Source organism: Aptenodytes patagonicus, chromosome 2 (genome assembly GCF_965638725.1).
Source record: "Aptenodytes patagonicus chromosome 2, bAptPat1.pri.cur, whole genome shotgun sequence".
Classification (NCBI taxonomy): Eukaryota; Metazoa; Chordata; class Aves; order Sphenisciformes; family Spheniscidae; genus Aptenodytes; species Aptenodytes patagonicus.
Window position 1 is genome coordinate 26865458 of NC_134950.1, and position 24831 is coordinate 26890288.

General features: G+C 42.9%; 1 protein-coding gene across 1 annotated transcript in view; it reads left to right on the top strand.

Moving 5' to 3' along the window:
• CDH17 (cadherin 17) overlaps positions 1–20128 on the top strand; it is a 29518-nt gene extending 9390 nt beyond the window's left edge. Inside the window, exons 7-18 of the mRNA XM_076332168.1 lie at positions 511–710; positions 3022–3153; positions 4014–4164; positions 4895–5110; positions 6377–6453; positions 7930–8121; positions 9368–9612; positions 11463–11593; positions 12785–13018; positions 14984–15100; positions 15207–15323; positions 19271–20128. Coding sequence (XP_076188283.1) covers positions 511–710; positions 3022–3153; positions 4014–4164; positions 4895–5110; positions 6377–6453; positions 7930–8121; positions 9368–9612; positions 11463–11593; positions 12785–13018; positions 14984–15100; positions 15207–15323; positions 19271–19380 — 1922 coding nt within the window. The 3' untranslated portion in view covers positions 19381–20128. The remainder of the gene's footprint in view (positions 1–510; positions 711–3021; positions 3154–4013; positions 4165–4894; positions 5111–6376; positions 6454–7929; positions 8122–9367; positions 9613–11462; positions 11594–12784; positions 13019–14983; positions 15101–15206; positions 15324–19270) is intronic.
• Positions 20129–24831: the final 4703 nt, after the last annotated feature.

Sequence of the window (24831 nt, forward strand, 5' to 3'; positions counted from 1 at the left end):
CCAAATTCAAAGGAAGGTAGCAGAAATGGAGATTGGGATCTAAAAATACATTGAGAAGAGAGGTAGATTCTTTGGCCCTCAGGACTACACTGAGTCATATCTTGGGATTAATTCTCTTCCTTGAAATCTAGAAAATCAAAATCAGTAACATGAAAAATGCGGAGAAAACTCAGCCAGCCATGTGATCCCAACTAAACTGCAGTGATTTAAAAACCCTGTCTCTTCTGCTGGGCTGAACAAGTGCCCAACTGGAGTGAGGGCTGTTCAGTGATGCATCTGCACAACATGAGACCACAGTACAGAGGTCTCATACGATTACGTCCACATGATGCTGTGCTGCATATTCAGAGAAGCCAGAGGAAACGGCTTGCTGAGATTTGGCACAGAGGCCCATCTAAGGAGTGAGCCTGGAGCAGATGAAGCAGGATGGTGCATGTAGGAGGCAATGGGCAGATGAACCATCTCCACAGCCTCTGCTGCATTTCACTTGGCTCTTTGCTCTGTTTCTAGGCTCTTATTATTTGGATCCTCAAAAGCAGGACACCTTCACGCTCGTCGTCACTGTGAAGGACATGGCAGGGATGACAACGAATGCTTTCACCAGCAGTGCTGATGTGATCATCACTGTGAAGGAGAGCCTGTGGAAAGCTCCCCCCACCATCCACATCCAAGAAAACTCAACCCAGATCTACCCTGTCAACATCAGCCAGGTAGGGCCCTTGGCCGTGCTCCCTGCACCTCTCCTTGGTGCCACAGAGGCGTTTTCTCCCAGCTAATTGTGAAGGTGTCCCCACTGCATTCAACACCAGGCTCTTCAGAAGGACTTTGGCACCTTCCGGTTATTTTTTATATGGTATCCTTTGGAAATGATCTTTAGTGCAGGTCTCATTAACTTATCGTTAGTATGAAAGTTAATGGTTTGAAGGTGACTGAGATACAGGCAATATAAACATTAGAGTGACTGGACTTTGCCCTTCAGTTTGGAGAGGCTGTTAGCACCGCCTGTGTGTGAGAATATCCCATGGATAGAGGAAACATTTGGAGAATTTTGTTACAGCATAATGACTGGAAGAAAAAGGGTGCTTTACAAGGCTATTTGGCACAATACGAAAGATAAAGCTCTTGAGACACCCCAAGGGAGCTCCCAGACAGATATGTGGCAATTGGGTGCCTCTGCGGAGGTGCCGCTCTTCTCTCCCAATGGGTTTCTGTCATGGTTTAACCTCAGTCGGCAACTGAGCACCACACAGCCGCTCGCTCACTCCCCCCCACCCCCAGTGGGATGGGGGAGAGAATTGGAAGAGTAGAAGTGAGAAAACTCATGGGTTGAGATAAAAACAGTTTAATAATTGAAATAAAATTATAATAATAATAATATGATAATAATAATAATACACAAAGCAAGTGATGCACAGTGCAATTGCTCACCACCCACCGACCGATGCCCAGCCAGTCCCCGAGCAGCGGCCCCCCCCGGCCAGCTTTCCCCAGTTTATGTACTGAGCATGATGTCACATGGTATGGAATGTCCCTTTGGCCAGTTTGGGTCAGCTGTCCTGGCTGTGCCTCTCCCAGCTTCTTGTGCACCTCCAGCCTTCTCAGCCGGCAGAGCATGGGAAACTAAAAAGTCCTTGACTAGTGTAAGCACTACCTAGCAACAACTAAAACATCGGTGTGTTATCAACATTGTTCTCACCCTAAATCCAAAACACAGCACTGTACCAGCTACTAGGAAGGAAATTAACTCTATCCCTGCCGAAACCAGGACAGTTTCTTTGACCACTTCCAGCCCCGCTCTAACACCACAGGCCCTCCAGGCTTTGGGCAAATCAAGAGCTAACCCGTTGAAGGTTATTCTGAAGTTAGCTTCTTCCATCCGCAGAAGAGCCTGGAAGGGGACCAGCTCCACTGCAACACTGCTGTGGGCAGTCCCCCGCACTCAGAGACATCTGCCATGACCAGTTTTGTGTGATGCAGCACACCTGCTATATCAAAAGTACCTAGGAAGGACTGAAATGCCCTCCCCTCCTTCAGCATCCTGCATTCCCATGGTATTCCTCTTTACACAGTGCAAATGCAAAATATTTTGCCGATAACTGCAGACTGATGGTGATGTATACATCAGTAAATATTAACTAACAGGCCAGCAGCCTTTCAGGAATGTTTGACTTTGAAAAATGCCTTGGCACTGACACCCCCAGTGCCGTCATCCCTTGGACATGGCAGGATTCCTCGGATGCTGTTTGCAAGAGTAACTGACTTGGTGTTATTGTCACTGGCCTCAGTGACAGCCCGAGGAAGTCCAGGGTGAAAACAGGTGGAAGAAAAACTAACATGCAAAGGTGCTCCCATCCTGGGGTCACTTGTATATAAATTTCACATGGCGGCCAATGACATGTTGATTCTGCCTAGGGGAAAATGAAATGCAGTTGCTGCTATATAGTATAAAACATAAACAGTAATATTGACTCCATTAATTTGGCAGTCTGTTTACTGCATTTCATTTTAAATCTGAAGCACCCCACTAAAGATCCTTCATCACAGACTTTGATGCATGTAAAGAGCATGCACACATGTATGTGCAGATAGGTACTGGATATATTTTTTGGTGCTCCACATCTCTGAATTAGATAAACCAAAACAACAGGCAGGAATAGACAGCATAGGGAGATGGAATAAATTAGTGTCAAGACATTCAAATGCATATAATGCTTTCTTCTCATGTATCACCGTTTAGTTTCACATCCCAAAACCCTTCCATAAAAAGATAAGTGTCGTAGCCCATCTGGACATCTGGAGAAACTGAGGTAAAATGGTTTCACCACAACAATTCAGGGAGCAGAGGTGGATTATCAGCCTGGTTTTCTGCAGCTCGTCCCAAGAGCCTGCCAAACTGTTAATTTTCTCATTTATGAAGCTAACAGGAATGCAATCTTTTCTGTTTGTGGTCCAGAAACGATCCCTGTTAAATCTCAGTCTACACTTCTGACTTCCTATCCTGACTTATTTTTGTCTTTTTAGGTGCACTCAAATGAGCCAGATGTAATTTATGACCTTTTTGAAAAAGAAAAGCTGCCCGTGCTCCCATTTTCCATCGATCAGAATGGGGTTATTTATGTGACTGAACCATTGGACAGGGAAGAAAAGGATAGCGTAAGTAAACACATAAAACCTCACTGATGGGAGAGACCATAGCAGGAAGCTGATTATTGGTGTGGGAGTAAATACGAGAAAGCTCAGTAGAAAGGACAGAGGGGAAAAAAAGAAATAAAAGCTTTATTTCTTGTCATTTCTGTTTGGGAATGACTTGATAGATATGAAAGCACATTCACCTACTACACTGTTAAACTGCCTTCAGTTTGGTACCCTACAACACTTCTCCATGGGTCTGGCAGTAGCAATCACTGCCCACAGCATATATATAATGTACAACACTGGCCAACCATGGCAGGATTGTAGGTGCATGAGCAGGAGGTAGGCAGTGGCATTTGTGGAGGGCAGGAGATCTGAATGTTTCAGATCCCCCCCCCAGGGGCCTCAGGGATCCCTCCACAGCAGAAGCAGAGTTTAACTTGCAGTTGCAACTGTAAAGTTACCCTGAAGTTCCCCATCTGGGGGTCTTTTAGACAGGAAACCCCTCTGTCCCCTTTTGTTCTTGGAGGAAATTTGGGCACAGAATAGGCCAGGGATCAGATATGCTGGAGGAATCCTATCTCTGTATGTGACAGATGAATTTGCAAAGTGACAAAAATGAGATATTCCTGCTTTTCTTGAATTTTTGCGAGAGCAAGTTCACAGTGCAATGAAGTATTCAGGACTTTTAAATTCTTTTGAAAACTCAGACCTCAGGCACTAAGCTGTGATGGAAGAATTCTGAATCAGAGTGAAAATACTGAACAAACATATGAGAGGATATTTCATTTGCATGGAATGGTCCCATAGTTACACATTTAAATGCAAAATATTGTCACAGTGGACATTCAGCACAACTAATCTCAGTATTCTTATTGCAGTATACTTTCTTTGTGGTCACAAAAGATAATAAGGGAGAACTGGTGGACAAGCCTCTGCACATTCATGTTACTGTGGAAGACATTAATGACAATCCCCCTGTGTGCCAGCAGGCCCTCACTGTAATTGAAGTTCAAGAAAATGAAGGTGGAGGTAAGAAAACAGCTTCTACTCATTTATACACATCATTCTGGTCATGTTATTGTTTCCAGCTGGGTACAAATAAAACTAGAAATTCTGATCCCAAAGAGCAAAACGTAGCTCTCCTAGAGAAATGTTTTCCTGTGCAAATAGCTCTGTTGTTTTCACTTCAATAATTCATGTGGAAAGGATTTCAGTAACCTGAGAAGGACAGACCCAAGACCCGTACTTAAAAAATGCTGTTCCATTTAAAATATAAAATTGCATTTTCCCACAACGACAGTTTTGGACAACTGCTTAGAATGTAAAAAGAAAAACACCCCTTTTATTACTAATACAAGAAATACTGCTCTAAAAGTGGCATGAGCCCATTTTCCCTCATCGAGATTCTCCTCCAGCATAATGCCTTTGACCTCAATGGACCATTACCGAAGTCTGTCCCTAAGTCTTCACATCAGTTATTTGGTTTCAAGGCTGAAGTGTCTGTTGTTACAGTCACTTCTGATCAAAACATATAGCCCAGTCCTTTTGGACGGCCCCAAGCCCAAAACAGCTGGTTGGGATGCTAAAGGAAAAACTCCCAGAAGTCAAACATTTGTGTCCATTGCAGTGTTTTCCACACAGTTGTATCTTTATTGCCCTTCTACTCTTTGCATTGGTATCACTGTTGTCAGTGTGTACCTCTGTGGAGGAATAGGACCACTGCATTATCTGACTGACTCTGGTCTCTCCTCTGCCACAGGAAGTAATATTGGCACCGTGTTTGCTACGGACATGGATAAGGAGGGCACCCTTAACTCTCGTCTGCAGTTCAAAATAAAAAGTCAGGTTCCTGCTGTTCCTGCAAGTAATCTGTTCTTTATTCAGCAAGACACTGGGATTTTGCAGTTAATTAGCCATTCGTTAAACAAGCGCATTGCATCCAACTATTCCTTGAAGGTGCTGGTGACAGATGCAGGTATGTAAAGCCTGCTGTTATACATTGGAATAATTTTGTTCACGCTGGCATCCCCAGCGCTCAGTGTCCAAGGGATGAGCGGAGACCTAGAGGATTCACTGGAAGCAACAGCAACGCTGGGAGCTGGCTGGCTCTGGCATTGTACTGCCTTGTTCTCGAGATGCAGAGAGGTTAATCATGATTCATAATGCACGTATGGAAGGAAACCAGCTCTAGGGCAGGGCATGGATAAACTGGGAAGCTTTTTAACAAGTACTCCAGTAAAAGATTTTCTTCCACAGGGGAAAAAAATGAAGAGATCATGATTGTAGTTTTCCCCAAAAATCTTTCAAAAGGACTCACTGAAAAAAATCAAGAAATTAAACACAGCTGCTCAGAGAGTCCAGATAATTTATTTTAAAAGATTAAGAGCTGAAATTAATCTTCAAAAATAATCTTGTCCATTATATAAGTTCCCAGGAGTCCTTTGTGGTTCACTGAATGGAAAGGAAATCAAACTCCATACTAAAGCTTAAAGCTTTGTGTTGCAGTCCTTATAGCCAGGCAAAACTTGTGGATGGAGGAACTGGCATGTAAAGACAGCAGTGTCACATGTCTGTAAATGAAATAACATCACTTAGATGAGATGAAAACCTTGCAGGGGGAGAAGCTGGTGATTTGTTTTGGATGCTTATTTGAATTCCATCCAAACAGTTTTGTTTAGAATATTCCTTAACTTTCAGCTCATAAAGCACATCCGTAAAACACTAAAATCCAGCTACATATGAACAGCACACGACCAGACAGAGTATACTTTTAAAATCACAGTCCCCCGTTGCTATGGGTGCCCCTGCTCAGGTAGCGCTTAGATTTACATAGAACTGAAGTTTAAGTCTGGCTGTAACGAAAATGAGGGTGCTGCCTGATGGCCCACGAAGAGGACAAGGTAGCATAACAACTTGGGGCTTACTTTTTGACATGCAAAAGTGATATTGAGAAAGCTAACACAATTCATAGCTATCATCCTGGCAAAGGGATATGGTTAAAAAAAGTGACAGGCACAAAATGAAACAGGCTGAAGAAATTGGGAAGGTGAATAGTAAGATAGAGAGTGAGGTTCTCACTGACTACGAGACACTGGAGATCAAGTGCTTCTTACAACAGTAGGGCTTTGCTTGGATTGGATGATTTGGCAGCGCTCACTTTTGCTCACAGTGAACCCTTTTGGAGGAAAGTTATTTTCAGCAGAAGGGTTGCTGTGATATTGTTTGTCCTCTTTCCATGCAGTATTCCAAACAATCTGTGACGTGCAAATACATGTCATCGACATCAATGATCAGATTCCCATCTTTGAAAAATCAGATGTGAGTATTTTTAACACCATTTTTGATGTCCCAATAACTTTTGACAAATGTTTGAGCATACATTCAATGTCTATAGAATGTCAATGGGAAACCAACCATTTACAGAACAAGTAACAGAGCAATCCACTAGTGAAAATAAAGGCAAGGTATTGCTGCAAAGGCAGCATATAAGGTCTGTATAGACAGTAGACAGTGGGACTGACTCATAGTTATTTCTGAAATGTAAGGTAATTTGCTCAGTGGAAAACTATGTGTACAGAAAGAAATGATTCTACTAAAGCAGTTTATTCCAGAAATGTAAGTTCTGGAGGGAAAGGAGGAAGAAAAGGCTTTAAAATTAATCAAAATAGCTAAATGGAAAAAAAGCTAAAATCTCCCAAGCTCCCTTCCAAACACAGTGTTAATGTATCCAGAAAAGCCAGAAAGTGAATGGAAATCAAAGGCTGTATTTTCTTTAACCAGAAACAGTGGTCCAGTGATCCATGCCCAAATGCGTAGCTGCTGGCCCTTCATTCAGGAATGGGTGTCAGGCTCTTGCCTCTTCCTCTGGTGGAGGTGCTGGTATCCGGCAAAGAGGCCTTCCGTGACTTCTGCCTGCTGGCCCAAACCTCTCTTCAGACACTGCAGTGGCTGGAGCGTCTACCTTTAGGTGTCTAAGCTCCCACCATACTTGTAGGCAATGTAGGTGGTGGCCTCAGGAAAGCTGTCTAGCTCATCAGGTGTAGATGTCCTCCCGGGGAAGCTGTGTTGGTTTTTGGGCTTTGCTGACTTGCATTGCCCAGCTCTCTGTTGATGATAACGGGAGGTTAGACACATGCAGACTGCGTGCCTATATAGCAGGCTGTTGACTTTCTCACCTCAAGGTCTCAGTCCAGGACCTGGTCTCAGGATGAGACTGCTGGGTCAGGGCACACATCAAACAGAGTAAATGGAGCTGGGCTGCTAATGTGGCAATGGCATATGGTGAATGGAGCAATTAAATACTTAACAGTTGGTGGCTAGGATGCTCACTGGGTACAGAGGAGACCAAGGTGCTGTCCCTACTGCTGTGAGAATTGCATGTACGTGGACTAGTTTCAACAGAGGAGGTAAAGGCTCCTCCAGAGGGTCTGGGACTGCTGCTATACTAGTGGCTCACCCACTGACAGTGATCCCATCACCTTTGATAAATGTATGGCTAAAAAGGGGGATATAGCAACTTTGCAGAAGGTCTAGTGCCCATCTTTCATTTCTGGGTTCCCCTGAGCAGCGAGGTAGCTCACCTCTACTGCTGCAAAGCACTTTACTAATGCTTTTGTACGTCTCTCTAACCTGGTTATGTCTCTGCTGTGAAATGCACCCACCACTTCCCTCCCTCACATGGCTGCTGTGGGTTGAAATACATCCATGCTCGTGGGTCGTGAGCTTGTTGTAGTGCTCAAGTTATCCACAGATGGTGCTCAGTGTGTCATGTTTCAACAATCTCTCTCTCCTCAGTATCACAATGTGACTGTTGCAGAAAGTCTACCGGTAGGAACAGTGATACTAGAAATTCAAGCTACCGATGGAGACGAGCCTGCCACAGGGAGCTCCTACATCATTTACCAAGTGAAGGAAGGAGATCCAAACAACACGTTCATCATAGAGGCAGATCCTGAAACAAACCGAGGGTTTGTCAAGATTAACAAGGTGAATAGATGGGTTTATTCTTCTCCATTTATATATATATATTTACATATATATTTGCATAAACAGTAACCACCCTGGTGATGATTTGCAGAGGGAGGGGTTGGCTGGTGGTGGGGTGAGGACACCTCAAGCATGGTGCAGACTGCAGGAGGCCCTACTCTTGGGCTCAGGCATTGTGCCTGTGCAGTGCTCAGGCACACCTATCCTCCCGCCTTTGCTGTCCTCTACCCGCCCACTGCCACCGGCAGCTCCCTCCGCTGGCTCTGCTGCTGGCCCCTTCTCCAGCAGAGCAGGCTCTGGCCGATGAAGTAGGTCTTTAGGCACCATAAAGGAAAAAAAATGCCATCATTTGAGTGATTTTGCAGCAGTGTTTCTGGAAAAGAGAAAGCCAGCTAAATGTTTCCATGGGCTGTGGTCGTGGTGGTGGGCTGTCACAGGGCAGACTGATCTCCTTGCTAGTGCTCTGGACTGTTGGTGGCTTTTGCAATGGGAGGTGCAAGTGAGACCAGCATGTCTCAATGTCGGGTTGGAGAGGCAGTGTGTTCCTGCTGAGGCAAACATTAACCATGACAAAGCCAAGGTCAGTGCGTGCTGCGATGGGTGATACATCCCATATGTTGAATGCTGGAGACAGGAATATAAGGAACACTTTCTGCTGCATCCATGAATTTCAATAGCAAAAGTGCTCTCCCTTTGAAATTAGCCTTCCTGAAGGCACTTGAACTATGGGTCCAGAAAACCTATCACTCATTTTCCAAGGGGTGACATGTTGTTTGCATCCAGTTCACCTGCCGCAGGCCAGACCAAGGGCAGGCAGATGCAGCGTTTGGTGGACCATCTTCAGGCTCAACCTCAGTGTCATTTTTTCCCAAGGAAGCAATTGTGAGAAACTCCACGGTGTAACAACCCTCGCATGACTTTTCTCACCCGGAGGTCACCCAAGCCCTTCTTGTACAGAGCTATAAATACTATTGCTGTAAACAGGATATAGTTATTAAACTTAGTCAGGCAGGTGGCAACATTATTAGGAAATGCAGTTGCTGAGGCGGCCTCCAAACGGGCATATGGTTTCATTTAAATTGACTGTTCCCAGTGTCATTTTGCTCCTGACAGCTCTCCCTTATTTCATCTGTATCTGGGATGCAATCTCCTCCTTCAGAAGAGGGGGACTTTGTGGTTTCCCATGGGAGCTTCCTGTGGCAGCGGGGCCGTTGCTTAAAGTACCTTTTTTTTCTGATTTATCCAGGCTCTTGATTTTGAAGCAGCTCCAGTGTACAACCTGGTGATCAATGCCACAAACCCCGAACCGTTGGTGCCAGGCGTGCAATACAACTCAAGTTCCCTTACCTTGTTTAAAGTTTTCGTAACAAATGTGGATGAGCCACCTGTTTTCCACCAGACAGTTTACAAAGGAGAAGTGTCTGAAGACATTCCTGTCGATACCCTGGTCATGACAGTGGAGGCCTATGATCCTGAGGGGGATACTGTACGGTAAAAGAGAGTGACCATGATTTATTTATTGAATTTAGGATTTAGAAAATTGTTCTAAAAGAGGTACAAGGAAAACATGCCCAATATTCGGCATGCAGGAAAAGACTTTTTTGCAAAAGTCTCATCTCCTAATAGAAAGTGGAGGTGTGGTGGGGTGGTGGCCAGTGACCCCCCTGCAGCAGACTGCTGGGCAGTGGTTTTCTAACCAGCTTTCTCTCTGTGCTGTGACAAGCATCAGCCAGTGGGGCCCTTGAACTAGCAAACTGAAAGGGAAGAAGGCCAATATATGTCTCCAGGAAAAAGGCAGAGCTGGTCTGAGAATAACAGGGTTTCCATATCCATAATGCCTTTAACAAATGAATGAAGCACATACTGTGCACCCCTGGGAACCAGTAGGACAGTAGCTACTTTTCATCTCACACAGGAAACTGCACAGGACTTTTTCTCCACCAAAACACACAACCTGTAGTGAAGCTCTCAAGTCTATAATTGACAATTAATTCATTTTATTTTCCAACTGCCAAAGACGATATACCTACTTCCACTGCAGATGCAAAGCTCTGTGCAAGACAACCCCTATGTTTGTGAGTGGGTTGCAAAACCTCAAACTGGCTCATTTGGTGGCCCAACACCATGTTGTATGGTCAAGTCACCTTGAGGCTCTGCCAGCTCACAGATCTATGCACAGTGCTGTGTTGCATGGTGTAAATGTACCTTACACGGTAGAGTCGGATAGAAGAACTATTTGTGGCTCTTGCTGCACGATTCCCAGCTGGGATGCTGAACAGATCAACCCAAAACAAACAATCCTTGAAATTTAAATAAAATTCAGCAAAACACCAAATAGTTAATGGAGTTGCAGAATATGACTGTTAGGCCTCCCATGGATTTTTATTCCCAGAGGTTTCTCATCTGGCTTTCTACTTTCCCCTAACTTTTGGGAACTTAGCATGTTTGGCCTTCTGTCAAACTGGTTTGAAAGTGAGCCACATAGTCCAGAAGCTCTGGGGGATGATGACAGAGACAGATGACAGGAATTCATATTTACATAAACTACAGTTCTGCTAAAAAATAGGTTAAAGGACATAAAATAAAAAGTATAAAAAGTAAAAGATGTATAAGAATGTCAGCATGCTGTTTTTAATGCAAGGGGTACGTTGAATGAGAATGTCAGGTCACATCTACTCAAGCAAATGCCTGTGCTTTAACTGGGTCATATGTTCATGGTTAAATTTGTATAAGTAAATACGCAGAGACCTTGGGTTTTTTTGAACAATAATATAAAGGCAATTATGTGGTGATATTTAAAGCACCCTCTGTTCTGAGGCTGCCCCAATGGTAATTACAGGCTGCTCCAGACTGGCAGCAGATGACCACTGAGGTCTACCTCGGGGTCCTGGCTTCTTGCTGGTCCAAAAAAGGGTGCCTGGCTGCACTGTTCCCTCTGTGCCCTAGACTTTGGCTCGTGCCCCCATCAAAACCAAGGCATGGGAGATGTGATGGGGAGTGAGGGACATGGGGTTGGGACAGAGCGCACTTCTGGACCAAAAGCTCAGGAACACCCCAGGTTTCCCAGTTAGGAGGAAGGTGGAGTTGCAGTACACAGGCTGGAGGAGCAGTGGCATTCCCACCGTTCTGCTCTCACTCTTTATTCTCAATGATTTTGGCCTCCCTTCCTCTGTCTGTCTCTTCTCGTTGGCTGTAGTACTGGTACTCTTCCAGGAACCCTCTCTTTGAGTGCAACTGTAATCAAGCCACTTGCCTAAAATCAATAAAGAAGCATTTGTTTTGTCAGTAATTTTTCCTGATTTGGAATAGTATATGTGACTTTTTCTTCTTTCTTTCCAAAGATACTCCTTAGAAGGTGACATGAGGAAATGGCTGAGGATTGATTCAGCCACTGGGCAGATATATACTGCTTCCACTTTGGATCGAGAACAGCAAGAAATGTACATGGTTGATGTTGTTGCATCAGAGCTAAGTAAGCGATGAAACAACTACATATACACACAGAGGAATCCCCTGCCCTTACTGCTTTATGAGGAATTATCAGACTTCCCATGTCTAAATCCATTAAAAGTACAGGAACATGTGATGTGTCCTTAGAAGTATATATTTCTTAAGAATTTAACTTTCTTAAAAGAAACCTTGATGTTGTAGATAATGAGGATTAAAATAACTTTCATGAAGTTAGCTATCATGTGCCATTATATTTGCTTGAGCCACATGGCATATAGAGAAAGTTAGAATTTCTTCAGTGTTTTCAGCATCAACATTTTCTGCCACTATTTTCCTCTATAGCTATAAAGATTTTAGTCTTTCTTGTAGGTATGTTTAGGCTTCCTGAAAACATACGTGAAGAGTAACTTGCAACCTTGTACAGAATTTCATTTTATTATGAATAAAACTAATACACTAGTTAGTCTGAAATATATTATAGCTCCTAGTTCCAGCCATTAGAATCTTCCAGATAGTCCATCTGGGGAGATTTCATTATGTGATTTACATTGAATAGGGGTTAAAAACTCTGGACTATATCTGACTGAATGAGGTATAAATCTAGATTTCCTTTATTAAACACAGATAAACAATAATGCTGGCCACTGTTTTGGGGGATATGGATAAAGATGCAGTTCCTGTATGTCAGGAAAAAGGAGAGCTTCCTCGAGCACCGAGATGGAGTGGGGCTGTTCCTGCAGGAACAGGGTGGAGAAATGACAGGTCTCTGAAAGCTCTTCTTGAGCCCCTAGTCTTGGCCCCAAGGCAGAATATTGACTTGCATTTCCTATATTTAGAAAAGAGATGGGAAACTTAAGGAGTTTCATGCTTAAAAGAGTGCTCCAAAGAGCACTGGTCACCTTGGATGTGTCTGCTTACCAGATATGATGGATGTGACCACTTACTAGATACAATGGTCTATCTGCCTCCTTTCACTTTCTAGTGTTCTGTAGTCAGCAAGAGTTGGGGGTAAATAAACCATACTTTTTAAAAATGATGGCAGCTACCACGAGTCCCTCAGGACCTCCTGAGACCTTGCCTCTGCAACCTGCAGACAGAATACCACCTCCCACTGCCTGCCTGATGATGTACCTATAAAATAGCTGCAAAAGTAACAACTCAGCATGTAAGTCCAAGATGTGCGTGTAACTTCGCGTTCTGTTAAACTCTACAGATAATGCAGCTCAGAAATCCAAAACAACCTTGATACTACACTTAAAAGATGTGAATGACAACCCTCCACTGTTAGCTATGGATTATCCTCCTTTCTTCTGCCACCCGCTCAGTGGAGGAGAGAGAGCTTTCCTTCAAGCTACTGATGCTGATGAACAGGGGTATTCAACATTTACTTTTTCTCTCGCGGGTGATATGAATACAAGAAATAATTGGGAAATCTCAAAAGTCAATGGTAAGTTAATAAAGCTATTCTTATAATGATATGGGACTCTAAGTACTCTGGGAAGTATAAAGAAATATTGAATCCCTTTTCATTCCTACTATTGCATATCCAGTATTCCATGTAGAAAAAAAAATAAGTTGTTGAGAAATTACATGCATTTTGGCATGTATTTATTTGAACACCTAAGTCACTAATAATTTTTTTTCAAGAGATTCCATCTAGTATGTTGCAAGCCAAAATTTCGCTAGTACTTACAAGAGAAGAAACATGTAAGAATAAAATGTACTGTGTGCTTAAATGAATACAAATCACTTCTGCTAAAGAAATAGAGCAGTTTGCAAACTGTCTATTTCTGACATTTCATGTGCAAAGGGAAGTCATGCCTCACAAACCAACTGGCGTTCTTTGAAGGGGATCGATAAGCACATGGATAAGTGCTTGGACGATAGAGCCTGTCTGAATCCCTAAAAGACATTTGACGAAATGTCTCACTAGAGAAACTTGGGTTGCCACGATGTGAAAGGGACAAGTTTTGAAAGGATAAATAATAATTTAAAATTCAGGAGTTGGAGTAAATGGTCAGCTCTTGCACTGAAGTGAGTTCATGTGTGGTTTTCCAAAGGGGTTTTTGCTAGGACCTGTGTAGGTCAATAAATATGGGAGTGCAATGAGGAGGCAAAGTTTACTCATTATACAAAGTTATTTGAGCAGGAACCAAGTGTGAAGAATTGCAGAACATCCTTGCAAGACTAAGTTGGTTGAACAATAAAATGGCAGATTCAAATGAACCCCAGACTCCCAAATTCACATTTGAAATCATGGGTGCTGAGCTGGCCATTACAAGTTAGGAGTAAGACCTGTAAGCAGTTTCATGAAAATGTGAGATCAAATTATCAGTAGTGTTCAGAAAAGCAGATCAAATATTGGGAATTACTAGAAAGGACCAGAGAATACATCAGAGAACATCATTGTGCCCCTGTATAAATCCATGATTTGTTCAAAACTTCAACTCCAATCTCTCCATCTCCAAAAAGATGCAGTAGAACTGGAAACAGGTTCAGATAGGGTGACAGGGATAATCAGAGTTATGGAGTAGCCTGATATAAGGAAGTGTATGGAAGCAGCAAAATAAGCTACTGCTTTTTAGCTTGGAAGAGAGTAGGGAAAAAAATACAATAGAGGTCTATAAAATCATGAATTCTATGGTCAGAGTGGCCAGAGGTTCATCGTTTGCCCTCTCTTCCAGTACACAAACCTGGAAGCCTCAAATGAAACTTATGGGAGTTATTTCCAGTGCAGATAGAAGGAGGAGGTAGTTGACTGTGGAACTTGTTGCCACGGGGTGTTATGTATGTAGAAAGTTTCTACAAGTTCAAAGCAAGAAATTACATCTCGCTCAAGAAGTCCCTGAGCTGAAAATGGTTGAAGGCTGGGAGAGCATTAGGAGAAAATAAAATACATGCTTCCTTTTTTATTGTAATCTCCACCTATTCTAGAGACAAGATACTGACATTGATAGACCTTTGGTCTGATCCCAATGGCTGCTATAGTCTTACTTTTCGAAGTTTTAAAGAGTCTTAGATGTGACAGTGTAAGTGCACTAGAAGGATGGTCTGTCCTACTAAGTTATCTTAGGAACAATTCAAGTTGGTGATGGCTTCTATGAGTATGGGGGGATATTCTTGGTTTAGATGTGATGCTATCAGTGTAACACACTCAAGATCAGATTTGGCCTGCTGTAGAAATTAGGAAGGAAATTCTCTGACCATATTATGCTGAAAACCAGACTAGGCATTTAGATGGTCCCCTTTAACCAAATGTCTGCAAACCAATGAGACCTGGGAAGACATGGGGGAAAACAGGAACTACCATCATGTGCAAAGCAGCCTTAAAAAAGAGCATTTGCAGCTGGTATGAATGTTGAGCTAAATTTCTTTCTTGTGCTGACATGAATGTCCCATTTCCTACTTACAGCTACTCATGCTTACCTCTCTCCGAAACATGCTAACTTTGAAGAGAAGGTGTATAATATTCCAGTAATAATTAATGACAATGGAAAACCACCTTTGGAAAGAAAAGTGAATCTTGAAGGTATCCTATGCACAGAAGTATTAATTTCAAGACAACAGTTGCCTTTATGAATAATCAAACTGGACTACTAAACTTCTCATTAACCTCATGGCATTTCTTTTTGCAGTAAACGTCTGCAGGTGTTCAAGTGAAAAGTCGTGTTTTATCGAAGTACAGCGTCAGCACTACTGGCCAACCACCGGCCAGGCAATTGGGATTCTTATTGGGGTCCTGCTTGTCATTGGTAGGTCACTTTTTCTTGCTTGATAAGAAGCCAGGTCTCCAAGATATGATGGTGCTGGTGCATTTCTGACACTGATTCACTTGTTGGGTGAAGAGATGTCATGAATGTTGCAGAATGAGCAAAAGAGGAAAGATCTCATGATTGTGTATCACGGTTGCTGCTAACTTGTAAGTTTTTGGTCGTAGGAATAGCTTTCTTTAGCCTGTGCTTCTGCATGCACATACAATGGCACAGCAAGCAGCTATGACAGAAGAAAATGCTGCACTTGTAGCATACTGTCACTTCATTGCTACCTACTGCCTTTTCCCTGTCAGGGAAGGGATTGGAGCCTTGTCTTTGGCTTCCAGATTATAGTGAAAATAGTGAAGCATTCATGGATGTCATGCTTACAATGTCTGTACCCGTAGCTTACAATTATGATTTTATTCAACTATTTCAGCTTCCTAGGCTTCCATCTTTCGTATGGAGAATTGCTTGGAGCTGTGGGAAACTGGCATTTAGATGAACAAAGTACAGTTATATTGTTAAGTGGTAGTGAACAGTATTATGTTCTTATAGGCATGAGCTGATGTAACTTCAACAAGTAGCTTAAAACTTTTTCCAAAACAAGACAAAATCTTTTTTTGTATTAATAGAATAGAATAGAATAGAATAGAATAGAATAGAATAGGACTAGACTATTTCAGTTGGAAGGGACCTACAGCGATCATCTAGTCCAACTGCCTGACCACTTCAGGGCTGACCAAAAGTTAAAGAATGCTGTTAAGAGCATTGTCCAAATGCCTCTTAAACGCTGACAGGCTTGGGGCATCGACCACCTCTCTAGGAAGCCTGTTCCAGTGTTTGACCACCCTCTCGGTAAAGAAATGCTTCCTAATGTCCAGTCTAAATCTCCCCTGGCGCAGCTTTGAACCATTCCAATGTGTCCTGTCACTGGATACCAGGGAGAAGAGATCAGCACCTCCCTCTCTGCTTCCCCTCCTCAGGAAGCTGTAGAGAGCAATGAGGTTGTCCCTCAGCCTCCTTTTCTCCAAACTAGACAAGCCCAAAGTCCTTAGCTGCTCCTCATAGGACATGCCTTCCAGCCCTTTCACCAGCTTTGTTGCCCTCCTCTGGACGCATTCAAGGACCTGAGCATCCTTCTTAAATTGTGGGGCCCAGAACTGCACACAGTATTCAAGGTGAGGCCACACCAACGCTAAATACAGCGGGATAATCACCTCTTTTGGTAGGCTGGTTATGCTGTGTTTGATGCACCCCGGGATGCGGTTTGCCCTCTTGGCTGACAGGGCACACTGCTGACGCATATTGAGCCTGCTGTCAATAGGTCCCTTTCAACACCCCCAGGTCCCTTTCTGCAGGGCTGCTCTCCAGCCGCTCCTCTCCCAGTTTATACTTGTGCCCGGTGTTACTCCATCCTAGATGCAGAATATGGCATTTGGGCTTGTTAAATTTCATGCCATTAATCATAGCCCAATGCTCCAATCTATCTAGATCCCTCTGCAAGGCCTCTTGTCCCTCAAGAGGGACTTTCCCTTTGTGAAACCATGTCAATGGTGCCTGATGATTGCATTATTCTTTAAATGCCTTTCAGTAGTACCCAGTATGATCTTCTCCACAATTTTTCCAGGAACTGAGGTTAGACTAACAGGTCTGTAGTTCCCTGCGTCTTCCCTCACGCCCTTTTTGTAGATTGGAATAACATCGGCTAGCTTCCAGTCAGCAGGGACCTCCCCAGGCTCCCAAGAGCTTTGGTAGATGATCGAGAGGGGTCCTGCCATAACATCCTCTAGCTCCTTCAGTATTCTCTTTATCAATGTAAGTGCAAAAAGTGACTGTTGATGGGATCCAGTCCCATAGGAAGCAAAGAGCAAGAAGAATTCAGTGCTCAGTCCTGTGTGATTTTTGAATGTGATGGTCACAACAGCCAGACTGGGAAACTGTGACTCAGCTGTGGAGAGGGGAGGGAGTGTGAAAGACCCATGGAGAAAATCAAAGAAAAGAAATTAAATATGTTACAGACCTCATATTCAAAAGAGTTGGATTAAATTAGAGGATAAAAGGGAAAAAAACCAAGAACTTATGTAAGTTACCATTACTTCAATTCTAACAGAAAAGAGAATGAGCCCCCAAGAACAAGTTCAGTACCTAAAAAGACAAAACCAAAGCTGTATGCTGATTTTCTTTTGTAATACACAAACCCCAAAAGCAAGAGAAAGTGATGCATGTGATGTGTATGTATTTGTCTTTTGAAGATAAAAAGAGGAAAAAAAATTCAAAGAACTTAAAATGGAAGAAGCCATACTCAGAGCATACGATTGACAGAGAAACCCCTCAAACTGCATCTTTATCGTCTCTGTTCAAGCTTCTCATATCACTTATTTCTGCACAATGCCTTACTCTGATCCCTCACTTAGTATAGTGCCACATTTAAGTGAAAATTATGTTGGATAACTGACTAAAGATGCTTTCATTCCAAGAGAGCTGGTCAGCCTCAGAGAGCATAGTAAAAGTTGCTACTGCTTTATGACTTTAAAAAAACACAGTGTATGTAGATCGTAAAGGATTTTTCAAAGAATTCCTGAAATGAATATGCAGGTTTTTTCAATAGCAAGTTTTTTTCACTGTAAAGGCAAAATCAGTTGATAGTCTCTCAGGTGGATTTAACAGGGATCAGAGATGGGCATGGAAAAAACAATGAGAAGTATCTAAAGATTTTATGAAACCTGGAGTTATTACAAACATTGAGTTTGGCCTTGAAGCTCAGAAGATATGACCATAAAAACAGCTGTCTCTTGGGGGCCTGTCTGACACCAGAATGAATTCCTGCATGAGCTAAGGACTCTCTCAGACTGCAGCACCTTTCGTTCCAAGAGCAAAGATCCTCTGCAGTCTTACTGTCTTTAAAAGAAACACAGAGCATAGACACTGGAAAACAAAATACAACAAAACAAAAATACACCCCAAACCCTCAGCCAATCTATTCTGATGGGATAAACTCTTTCATTAAGACAAACTGTCTCTTTCCTGGAAGGTATTTCTCCCACTGAGAAGAGGGTGGGAGAATAAATATCATGTGGCAGATACTACACGTGTTCCTTGATTAACTACTCAGATACCGCAAATGTGAATGCAAAATAAGAACAACTACAGAACAGATATTCGGAACAATGAATGGGGCAAGGGGAGTAGCTGAGCACTCCTATATACTTTAGTAAAGGAACAAAGTGATGTTGAAAGTGATAGATAATCTAACACTGATAAAGAGGAAATAAATTTACATACAGTGTAACAAGCTCATCATGATTTAAAAAGATCAGACATATATACACATATATAATATGCGTATTTGATGTGTATATATACATATATATGTATGTATGCATATGAAGACATCTAGACACCTTCATTGGATATGACACGTGATGATAAAGGGTATAAGCACTTCTAATCCAGGCCAGAAGAAAATCTCAGTCATTCTCTGCCATGGGTGCACAAATCTCTGGGGTCCATCAGCTATTCCTAGCAGATACCAAGGAGTTCCTGAAGAACAATTTTGCTGTCAGTAGTCTCAGCTTTGCTGTGACAGAATTGCCATTCCATTGGGAAAAAAAATCAGGGACTGCAATTCAAGATAAACATGACAAATCACTGCTCAAAGGGAGGGGGGCTAAAAAAGACACTTTGCCATCTGGTCAGATTCTAGAGCAGAAGTTCTCCTTTGGGGGAAGTCTGAGCCCTAAGGCATCTGATCCTGCCCACCAGTGCCTCGGGTCCCTGAACATGCTGTTGGTCCAATGCTGCATGGTCATTCCCCAAAGCCGTTTGCTTCTGTTCAAGAGGTAAAGCAGTATGGATACTACAGTGCAGGTGTCAGATCCTTTGCTGAAATACCTTTTCAGAAAGTTTTCTCTTCCCTTTACTGATGAGTGCTCTCTGTTTTTCAGGTTTCATTATAGGGGGTGTGTTTTTTCACATGAAATACAAACAGAAAAATGAAAAGAAGAGCCATCAGAAAGGTGTAAAGGATAAATCTGAACTCAATAGACTGGCTTAATGACTGTTTCGTCAAGAGACAAAAATGCCTTTTGGGTTGGGAAGGAGCGAGCTTTGTAGCTCCCAAAGCCCAGAAGTGTACTATCACAAACTGAGGATACAAACATGCAGAAGCAGGCTCCCAGGGTTTTGTCCTCACTTTTGTAGGTAATTCAGTCACGAAACAAAAAACATACGTACACTTCAGCAGCAGCCATTAAAAAGAATATCAGCTTTGACTGAAGTGTTAACTCATGACACCAAATGCTGAGCTCCTGCAAGGATTGATACATGGGACCAGCCTTCTTTGTTTGGCAATGTGGACTTTCCAGAGGACTACATTTTATCTAACTGCACATCTTTGGCTCTTTCCATCTCAGTAAGTTACTGAATAGCAGAACGGGGAATAAAGTCCTGTGCTACATTTGAAGATGTCCCATGAAGTTGCAGGAATCTCTCTGACTCTCAGCAAAGGAGCTCCCAAACTTACTGCAATCTGTAATCTGCCCTGGGTCATGCCTGCTTACATTATGCTGGTGAATTTGTGCTAGCAATATTCACTAGCAATGTGACATTTCAGTTTTTCATTTTTGATATTCACAGGGTATAACCAATTTGTGAAACACCATGGCCTTTCATTACAGTTTCTAAGTTAAAAAATACATGCTGAGTCCTGTAGAATTGGGTAATGTGCTGTTTTATCATACTGCTGCAAATATTGTTCTTGCCCCCTACACATTAGATAAGAATAAAAATGTTCTTTAAAGGTTTTAGTGTCTGCTTATTTTATTAAAAAAAAAAGAGAGAGTGCATGAGAGCAAACCATTGCTGCTTGGTTATCTATTGTATTTAACCCTCACTTTCGCATAATACAGATTAAAAATGGCTCTCGGGCCAGAGTGATACATGTCCGGCTGATTCAAGATGCAATGATTGCTAGAGGCACTTGTATCTTGGTTTCAGTAAAACGTATTTGAGCCCAAGATGACACTCAGAAAAGGAAAGCCTTTCTCCTGACAGCATGCCTATAGAAGGGCATTTCTGGTGACAGTTTGAGGGAGGCTTTTCTTTTAAGCTATAAATAAAAGCTGACAAATATTGTGTTAAACTGAAAAGACAATATACTTTTGAAAACACTGAAGAAAAGGTCATATGGAAAAGAGTATGTTTGTTTACGCAGGATTTTTTTAATAGCTTTTGCATGCAGCGCAGAACTAGAAAGAAAAGGGCACTTTTTTGGTAGCATTGCATTATAATAGGTTTTCCTAGAATGCTGCCAGCAAAAACTTTGCTTTTGGGCTTCAGTGAGACAACCCAATTGTTGTACCTCTTACCCCAGCTTCCCCAGCTGTTGGAGCTCTGTTATTTGCTGTAGGGCTCACTGCTGGAATGTATTTATTTTATGATGGGAATGCAATCCATTATATTTGGAAAGTATGACATTCAGTTACGTCAGTGTATCCAGGGATTGGGATTAGTGTATTGTTTTATAAATAAAGGAGCCAAAGTTCAGGAGTTGTCGTACTTGTGTATACCAATATGGCTTTATCTGAAGATGGGGAAAATGTGCAGAAGGTCCACTTTGTTTTATCTCCCTGACCTGTCTTTCTGTTTGCTAGTCTTACCCAAACGCATCTCCTATTTTCAACAATTTCTTTTCTGGAGAAGGGTCAAAAATTTCTTATTTTATTTACCTACATTCATAGAATCATAGAATCATAGAATCATAGAATAGTTTGGGTTGGAAGGGACCTCTAAAGGTCATCTAGTCCAACTCCCCCTGATCAACTAAATCAGCTTGCTCAGAGCCCCGTCCAACCTGAACTTGAATGGTTCCAGGGATGGGGCATCCACCACCTCTCTGGGCAACCTGTGCCAGTGTTTCACCACCCTCAGCATAAAAAATGTCTTCCTTCTATCTAGTCTAAATCTACCCCCCTTTAGTTTAAAGCCATTCCCCCTTGTCCTGTCACAACAGGCCCTGCTAAAAAGTCTGTCCCCATCTTTCTTACAAACCCTCTTTAAGTACTGATAGGCTGCAAGAAGGTCTCCCCGAAGCCTTCTCTTCTCTAGGCTGAACAACCCCAACTCTCTCAGCCTTTCTTCATAGGAGAGGTGTTCCATCCCCCTGATCATTTTCGTGGCCCTGGTTTAATAGCAGGACCTTATCCCTTTCCTCAGCCTACAGAGGCATCACCACAATTTCTTGTATCACATGGGGTAATTCACTGCCCAGCTGCCCTTAGACCAGCGGATAGCAGAGCTTCCAGGACAAACAAAAAAGTCCCCCACTCCTCAGGGTCTTGACCATGTCTTCAGTCTTGAAGACTTTCATTCTCAGTGCATCAAGGGTCACACCTCCTGCAGGCATTAATCTACAAAAAGTGGTTTGTGTGTGGTAGGAGAGGTCTGAATGAAATCACCTCGGGGTGCTCCCTCTGTGGTGGCTGTCCGGGGTGAGCATCTCTAGGGGCTGAGCACATTTTCCCTTGCTGCCACAATGACCCCCTGACAGCCCACGCTCCTGCCTGCAGCAGAGCACAGCCAGGGCCCGCAGCACCCTGACCACCTCACCCCACCACCGACCTGCATCCCCTTCCCCACCCCACTTGCCTAAAATCCTCTGCACTCGAGGGATGCGTCATGTTCATGCTTGCATGGGCATTACCTAAGCAATGCAGCCGCTAGCTAACCTGTGGCTGGGGCACCAGGTGCTTCTTAGTGCTTCTTGCACTGTGCATTAGTCCTACTCTAAAAAAAAAAAAAAAAAAAAAAGAAAAGAAAGGAAAAAACCATTTCCAACCCTGCCACAAATATTCTCATTTTCTTCACCCTCCTCCTGCCTGCCTGCCTGCCAGGAATTCCCCCCCAACCCTCCGGGGGTTTATTTAACCCAGTCCTGCTATGGCTCCTCCAGTGGTTCAGTCTATTTTGGGAGCCAGACAAAAGCTCTCACCCAGCCTTAACCCTCCCCCCGCAGCAGACTGCTGCACCCAGCCTCCTTTCCAGAGGACAAATTCAGTTTTCTTTGGGTCTCTGGAGAGGAAGAGAAGCAATACTTATTATTGTTCCTTCCCACCATGCTTCCCACCAGCCTCAGCTTGTTCCCAGGTCCCTGCAGGAGCAGCAGATACTGGGACATTTTGCCCTTGTACATTACATTTTGCTCTGAATTCAAGTTTTAAAGGATGAGCACTTCTTTTTGAGCTCCTCAAATTCCTGCCAATGTCTGTTAGTCACTGCATCCTCCAAAGTAGTTTCACTGACACTTCTTGGTAAGAACTAACAACACATAAACTGCACTTTACATGTATAAGTGTAAATATGCAGACAGCACTGAAAACAGAGTTTAACACAAAGCTCCAAAAAATAGTTCTCTGAAGTTGGCCACATTTTTTTTTTTAAACAACTTTGAAATATTGGCTTATATTAATTTTTTATGCTTGAATAAGGTATGGCGTATCAGCATGATTTGCACACATACATGATTCACTACGAAGAAACTAGTAAGGTCTGCAAGCATTAAAACTTAATTAGTGCTTTAAGTGCATGATACTTAAAAGAAAATGGTAGAGAAGCTAAAGCTCTCCTACTTTATAGCCACAAATTATTAGAACAACTTTATACATTGATAGCAGAGGGACAAATTTTGAAAACAGTGTTGATGGCTTTGGACTCCAGTTACAAGCTTTCTGCCAAGAAAAATATCACACAAGAAGTCCAGTGATGAAATCTGCTGAGAACATGTCCTCTGGTGCTGTTCCTTTCCATAGCTCCTCCTCCAAGCACGCAGTATCTCATTACAAGGTTCACAGATAGCAAAAGATGTTTCAGTGCTTTCTAATTCTTTTTTACAAGATTAGAGACTTATCAGGGGTTTGATTATCTGCAGAATTAATGACATACATTAATTAAACTGTCATTATGCCTATTTTTCAACTCTTTTGTAAATACAAACTTGAAAAGTACGAACAAGATTTTTATCTGGATTTATAGAACGAATGCCACAGAACTGCAGCTCTTGGGAGAAAAAAAGCATCCTTAATCCACGTTTTGAAGTATAGTTCATCAGCTCTGCTCACACGATCAAACGCACAAGGCTGTATCCACCACGCATAGCTACTGCTTTGCCTATTAATGGGGATGAAGATAAGGCAGCCCCCAGTGGCATGGCGATGGGTGGGGAGGGCTGCATGCCAGCAGCATGGCTGGGACTGCGGTGCCGCCTGGCCGGCTGGAGCCACCGGCACTAGCAGAGGGACAGGCTCCCTCCAGACAGTGTGGGACATCTGTACCTGGGGAATGCAGGGAGAAGTGTGTCTTCACCCGTGAAACAGCTCTGTAGTGAGCTGTGCTCTTGGGTCGGCAAGCATCATGCAGAGGAGCACAGAGGGCACTTAGGTGGGATTAGGAAGCTGACCTGTAAAAGGGAACTGGTTTTGGCTGAAATAGGATGGATGCTCTCCCATTCCCTCTGTGTAGCAGCTAATCCTAAATGCACCTCACTAGGAGTTTGAGACGACTTTACTTAAAAAAAAAAACCCAACACATTTATTCCTAATGTTATTTCCCACAGATTTGCCAGAACTGGGAGCTGAAATTAGCTAATTGCTTGTGCAAACTAGAGCAAGAAACAACATAATCTGTTAGAGTTACCAGTCCTTCTAGAAACCAGAGCTCTTGTGCCCATCTCTAAACATTATTTCAATGGCATTCAACCCCTCAGAGAAGTCCTCCTTCCCTGTTGGCTGACTTTGGGCCTTGAACAGAGGACGAAGAAATTTGCAGCTTAAACTACAAGATAAAGTCCTAGAGCTACAGGTTGCTGCAACAGCAGGGGAATGTCCTCTATGGCCAGAGCTTAGAGAAGGGAGGCATCACAGCCTGTGACCAAAGGGTGACAGTGATTTACATGAGCATCCATTAGTGCAGTAAAATACCATGGAAACGTTCAGAAAGATGGACAGCATCATCATGTTAAGGATCCTAAGCCAGGAAAAACACTTCCAGTTTTTTAATTGCATATTCGCAAAGCAAAACAGAAGATTAAAAGCAAACCAGGAGCAGATCTTTGAACTCGTTGCTGAACAGCATGTTCCTCCACTGATAGCAAAAGGTTGTACGGTGCAGGGAGATGAACTACTCGAGCCTGTTGTGTTTACAGCTTGGGGGCCAGAGATAGGCTATGACTACAGTTGCAAAAGGATATTATGCCACAGATGAGCTCAAGGGGAAGAAGTGTCATGTGTTTGCATGACACGTTTGGGAAGTTGACAACTTTTATTGCCATGAGCTGCATACATACTTAGATCCAGTTCATCTGGTTATGATATCAGTATCATAAGTGGACTCATCTCGCCATTCCTGAACCATTCTGTAAGACATATGTTGATGCTGAATATGGTCAAGAAATGTGTTTCCACAACCTCCTCTTCCAGTGCACTGCTCCTCAGGACTAACATTTAACTTGCAA